Consider the following 6,040-nt stretch of genomic DNA (forward strand, 5'->3'; position numbering starts at 1 on the left):
TCATTACTGTTAATGTTTGCAACATACCGTAACTATTATTTGTACTATTATAAAACTATTATCTTTTATCAATTTTTTTCTTTCATTGTGCTTGTTGTCTCTGCTTTCCTCATGCTCGATAACTTCACATGTACTTTTGGTCTTGTTTATTCCTTTGTTTGGCTTTTATCTGCTTCATATTTCGTGTTTTTATGGGTGTTGGTTTGTTGTGTATCGGTAATTTTACTAGGTTGGTTTTATTTCTTATATACTTGTTTTATGGTATGGATTTTTAAGATGAGATTTTAAATTTCATATTAATGATTTCGTCAGTATCATGTTTATTATCATCATTACTCTAATCATCATTATTATCATGATAAGTTAGGCATTATTCGCACGTACAAGATTTATGAAGACGATAATATTACTCGTGGTTGTTTCTTTTCTTTCATGGTGCCTCATTTGGAATATTGTTTTCCTGTGTGGTGAACTGCTGTAGAGACATAATTAGGATTGTTTTATCATTTTTTAAATTCTATCAAATTTCTCCTATCTGACTTGGATTTGGATACTGGGCAGCATAGGGATATCGGGGCTCTTTCAGTCTTTTTCAAAATTGTAACCGTTTTTTTCAACCTGCAAGTTACTAGATGTTCTATGACCCTCAATCGTACATACCTCAGTTTTCTAGTTTTTATGCTATTTGTTGGCTTTACAATATACTACCTTCAGAGATTATAACTTCTCCGACTCTTGATAAGTTTAAGAGATCAACTAATATGTTTTACTACGTAAATAGCTGACGATTTTCTATTTTCTCTTTCTTTCTTGGCTGTGCTTTGACCTCCACTGATGCCTTTGGTGGTTTGCTTCTGTATATGGCTTACCATAATAATGATAATAATAACCACTATTATTATTGTCATTTTCATCATCATTATATAATCATGGTCATCATCATCATCATTATCACTATCTAATCTTAATTATCATTCTTATTATTGTTATTGCTGCTGGTCTTATCATTATTAATTGAACATTATATCATTTTGCTCATATATCAGTGTATTAGTAAACGATACCATCATACGACATATCATTGCTATATTTTTTTCTTGATTATTCTTTTTATTATGTTGTATTATTAATATAATGTAATTCTATTAACATCATTCTTATCTTTATAATCTTTATTTCGACCACTGCCATTGCAATTGCTACTGTTATCGTTCATTTATTCCTGTGAAATGATTAATTTTATGACGTCACAAAACAGGAATCTCAGTCTTTTTATACTATCATATACAAAAATTACATCCATAATTGCGACCATACATATTTTTGTCTTTAAATTTCCTTTGTTATTCCCGAATATCTTATGACGTAATATATTTTTTTTTTTGTGCACTGAAATGCCGATACTACAAATTGTTGCAGATTAAACACTATATATATATTTTGTAAAGTAGAATAAATCCGATTTCTTTAGCATTTCAGTAATTAAAATTTCAAGCACTGGCTTTACTATTACATTTACATCGATTAATTTGGCAAAATGTACCCCTGATGTCGAAATTATGTAACGATATCTTCTGATCTGCGAAAATGGAAAAAAAAATCATAATTCAAACCTTCATTAAGGGGAAAAAATATGGTGAGGATATATGTTCAGTAATGTTTAAGTGAACATTAAAGGAACACTTGATATGCGTAACTATTTTTTATCGAGGCAATCTAGTCTTGATTAATGAAAATCATTTTTTCTACGAGTGATAGGTCACGAATGATAAATTTCTGAAGTTCAACGATGCTATTTGAACAGGTTGAATATTGGCCAATCGAGGCATTTTACTTCGATTAAATAAATGCTTTATAATTACACGTTTTACATTTTAGTCGGTTTTATTTTCTTTTCTTTTTTGAGTGAAACAATTTCCTGTCAGTGAAAGGATGATGGTAAATATACATACTAGGTGGACTCGCACATATGCAATAGTAAATGCTGTATATAAATAAACAAAACTTTTATCCGTGTAAAACGTCTTTATTCAAAGAAGTTATTTATCTATTATGTAAAAAAGAGAATATCGTAAGTACAATTGGAGATATGGAGAGACAGGATGAAGTCACCACTGTTGTTACTGCTTAAATAATTAGTTTTTAATATACAATATTTTTACATTGTTGGTACAATTAGCGACTCCTGGATATGGCCAACGTGTTATGGCACAATCAGGGACGGGTTTCATAGGCAACTTTTGGCACTGGTGTGGATGGCTGGCTCTCTGCATGGCACTCGTCTGCTGTTGCTTCTGTTGATCTGGCGGAAGAGGGCTCGGCGGTCAGAGGGCCGGGCGCCGTGAATCTGACCTGCGTCGTGCGTCCGTGCGTGTGACACTGAAGGCTGGCGATTATATGAGGTATTGGGGGAATCACAGAGCCAGCTAATTTGTCTCTCTCACGAGGCTGGCTCGCTGGCTGGCGACACTTGCTCGGTTCACACTCGGTTCACACTCGGTCAACACTACACGGGTACACTTTGGCACGCGGTGGCTGTCTATTTGTCTGCCTGGCGGATCGCACTCGAGGATACACGATAGTCTTGTCTTTTCGGGTGTCTGTGGGCGAGGAAACAACCGTTCTGGCCCTGTATCTAGACAGTCTAATAGCCACGGTTTGTTTATGTTTACCCTTTTTTCCTTCTTCAGAACACTGTCACACTCACAACCGACAAAAACTGTATACTGTTTCTCGTCTTGGATCACGGTGTGTTCATACCTTGGACCGTTTTTTTTCTGTACAACTCCGATCCGCATAAACCACGTTATGTCGGAGGGAATCTGAACACGTGCGGATAATAAATACGAACCTTGTCATGCTAATTACTACGAACTTTGTCATGCTGTTCATGAACCCTGTCAAGTCGGGGATGAAGGGGATGGGGAGGGGGACCTTGCCAAGCTGGTCAGAGTTTACCAGGGGAAAAGCTTTCAATCTGTGACTCCAGTTGATTTGATTTGCTGGCGAAGACCTTCCTAAAACTGCTTCTTGAAACTATGCCATTTCTCTGGTCGAAGTGGCCACCGTGAACTACCACTTTATTTTGGAAACGAGTGGGAAACTACCTGGAACCGCTTGGTTGTATATCAACAGGGAATTTGACGATTCTTCGATAGATATAATTTACAGGGTGGCTTTATTGCAATGAGCTTTAGGTGGGAAGGTCATGACTGGGCTTATTCGCCTAATATCTGACTTGCAACTACCCTTTAGTCAAGGAGTTGAATGAGTGGCAATTTTCGGCGGTGGTTTTGTGGCCAACAAGCCATTGAAAGATGGGAGTCTGTGGTATTCTAAGCACATGCTGGTAACATGGGCAGCTTGAGGGGGGGGGGGGGATTCAGGTAGTAATGAACTTAAAGGTAACTTGGCAGTAACGGTAACTTGACAGGTTCAGGCACTTTGATCAGCTGATGGCGGTGCGACATTCAGCTGATTGGGAGAGGGGGGTTTAATAAGGGTGTTTGGTGGTAGTTGTGACGCTAAGGTAGTGGTAGTTGAGTCTATATAGGATACTGGTTGATCTGGAACTATTTTCTTTTTTATACAGTGATAAAGTTGGCACGAAAAAGCCCTTGAGAGTCTCTGGGGCGGAACCACTGGGAGTCAAACGTTCACGAGTTCTCAACACAGGAAGAATTTGTACAAATATATTAATGTTAAATCAGTATTTACAAACTAAGTCATCACAGTCATCCGTTATACTACGACACACAGGGTCACGAGCCTCAGGAGAGCGACCCGACCTGACCGGGTCACAGGTCAAGGGCCCGGGTCGTCATTGCATCATCTGAAGGTATTTGTTCTCCTCCTGCAGCGACGTCAGCGAGGAACTCATGTCGTTGATCACCATGTTGGAGGTCTCCGCCAGGGCCACCGGGAGCGGCGTCGCGAACCTGGAGCCTCCCTGGGGCTGCTGGGGGGCGGCGAGCGGCTGCTGCGGCTGCTGCGGCTGCGGCACGGCGAGGCTGGCCTGCGAGCCCGGCCCCGTGTAGCCCGCCACGGTGCCGTTGGGGTTGAGCTTGGGCTTCTGGTCCGTGGTGCTGGTCACCTCCTCCTTGACCACGGTGGAGCTCCAGCTGTGGCACTGCTGCACGTACTCCAGGGTGCGCTGGTACGTGTCGGGCTTCATGAAGCTCTTGCTGTTGCTCTTCGTGTCCACGGCCTTAGTGTCGACGGCCTTCGTGTCGGTCGGGCTGTTGTCCACCGGCGGGCACGGCAGAGACGACGCCGTGCCTGCGCCTGGCTGGTGGAGGGCGCCGTTGCCGCCGCCCGCGCCGCCCGCGCCACCGCCGCCGGCCACCGTCGCGGCGTTGACGGCACCCGCAGCGCCGCCGCCGCCGCCGCCGCCGCCCTTGACCGAGGCCTTCGACTTGCCTCCTTTGGTCTGTGAGGACTGGCTCACGTCCCGGCACTGCACGTCGCCGCCGAGGGAGCCCGGGTACGGCATGGGCATCATGTTCCCGTTCGGCGCCACGTGGTTGGGGTACTGTCCGGCCATGCCCATGTAGCCCATGGCCCCCTGAGCGCCCATGGCGTTCATGTGGTGCTGCGGCCCGTACTGCTGGCCCTGGAACTGGTTCATGCTCATCTGCGAGCCCTGCCAGTTGGCCATGGCGCCCTGCTGCCCCGGGTACCCGCTCATGTCGCCCGCCATGGCGCTGCCGCCTCGGCCCTGGCACCCCGCGCAGGGCGCCTGGTACGCAGGCGGGGGCAGGTTGGGCGGCGCCAGGTGGCCGCAGGCGTGGACGGGCCCGTAGCCCTGCCCCATGCCGTAGCCGCCGCCGGGCCCGCCGCCCATGCCGCCAGGGTACCTGCCCTGCTGCATCATGGGCCCGTACATGTGCTGGCCCATCACCCCCTGGCCCTGCTGCTGCGGGTACTGCTGCTGCGGGTACTGGCCCTGCTGGGGCATGGAGTAGCTGGGGGGCATGGCCTGGTGGGGGTAGGCCGGCGACATCTGGTTGAAGGCCTGCGCCGCCGCGGGCGCCGGCGAGGCCATGGGGTTGTTGAACTGCTGCGGCGTCGCGGGCGAGGGCATGGGCTGGCCGCTGTAGCCGTGGGGGTGGGCGGGGGAGGGCACGGAGTAGCCCGGGGAGGCCTGAGGGTACTGGTAGTTGCTCGCCGGGGACTGCAGGGGCTGGTTGGAGTAGGCGGGGCTCAGCATGGACTGGTTGGAGTAGGCCGGGCTGGGCATGGGCTGCCCGCTGTAGGCCGGCGAGGGCATCTGGGCGTGGTGCATCGTGGGCGTCCCGCCCTGGCGCCGGCCGTCCTTGGCGTCCGACTTCATCTTGTCTCCGTTTCCCTTCTGCGGGAGCGAGGAAAAGGTCAGTCATTGCGGGAGGGAAAGGGTTATGGGCATCGTAAACAGCCATGGAATAGGTACGCGCAACGAGTGACGTTTACATTCTCTCTCTCTCTCTCTCTATGTATATATGTATACATACACACGCACACAGACACACACATATATATATCTACACATATTTGTATATATATATATATATATATATATATATATATATATATATATATATATATATATATATATATATGCAATTACACATTCATATATATTGATATACAATTATACTAATATTTGTATTTATATAAATATGCATATATTTTCATATACTGATATACATATTAACATCTCTGTACATATAATTCATCTATATTCAACTATATATCTATCAGTCTGTCTATCTAAATATCCTATAAATGAGCACGTTAAGCATAACAACGGTTTACAAAGGCATCCGTCGTGGAGACCGACCTGGTTGAGGTAGTTGACCATGTCGTCGGGAAGGACCAGCTTGTTCTCGATGGGCTCGTCCTCGGCCACCTGGTCCAGCTGCAGGCCCTGGTTGGGGTGCCGCGGGGTGATGGGCGGCAGGGGCGTGCGGGGGTTGAAGGTCGAGTAGCTGTGGTGTCTCTGCAGCCTCCGTCCGGCGGCGGCGCCATCGGGCCCGCAGCCCATCCCGCGGTCCAGGGGCCG

General features: G+C 46.7%; 1 protein-coding gene across 7 annotated transcripts in view; it reads right to left on the minus strand.

Annotated features, from left to right (window-relative positions):
- Positions 1–1,948: 1,948 nt before the first annotated feature.
- ci (cubitus interruptus) overlaps positions 1,949–6,040 on the minus strand; it is a 404,515-nt gene continuing 400,423 nt past the window's right edge. For 4 of the 7 annotated variants that reach the window (XM_070124718.1, XM_070124719.1, XM_070124720.1 and 1 more), the window contains exons 13-14: positions 5,819–6,040; positions 1,949–5,350 (exon numbers count right to left, since the gene is read on the minus strand). The exon at positions 5,819–6,040 is cut by the window's right edge and continues 177 nt beyond it. In XM_070124718.1, the coding sequence (XP_069980819.1) occupies positions 3,821–5,350; positions 5,819–6,040 (1,752 nt within the window). In that variant the 3' untranslated portion in view covers positions 1,949–3,820. The remainder of the gene's footprint in view (positions 5,351–5,818) is intronic. The other 3 variants (XM_070124723.1, XM_070124722.1, XM_070124721.1) reach the window with 2 other exon arrangements.

The sequence above is a fragment of the Penaeus vannamei genome, chromosome 8, assembly GCF_042767895.1.
Source record: "Penaeus vannamei isolate JL-2024 chromosome 8, ASM4276789v1, whole genome shotgun sequence".
In the NCBI taxonomy this organism is placed as follows: Eukaryota; Metazoa; Arthropoda; class Malacostraca; order Decapoda; family Penaeidae; genus Penaeus; species Penaeus vannamei.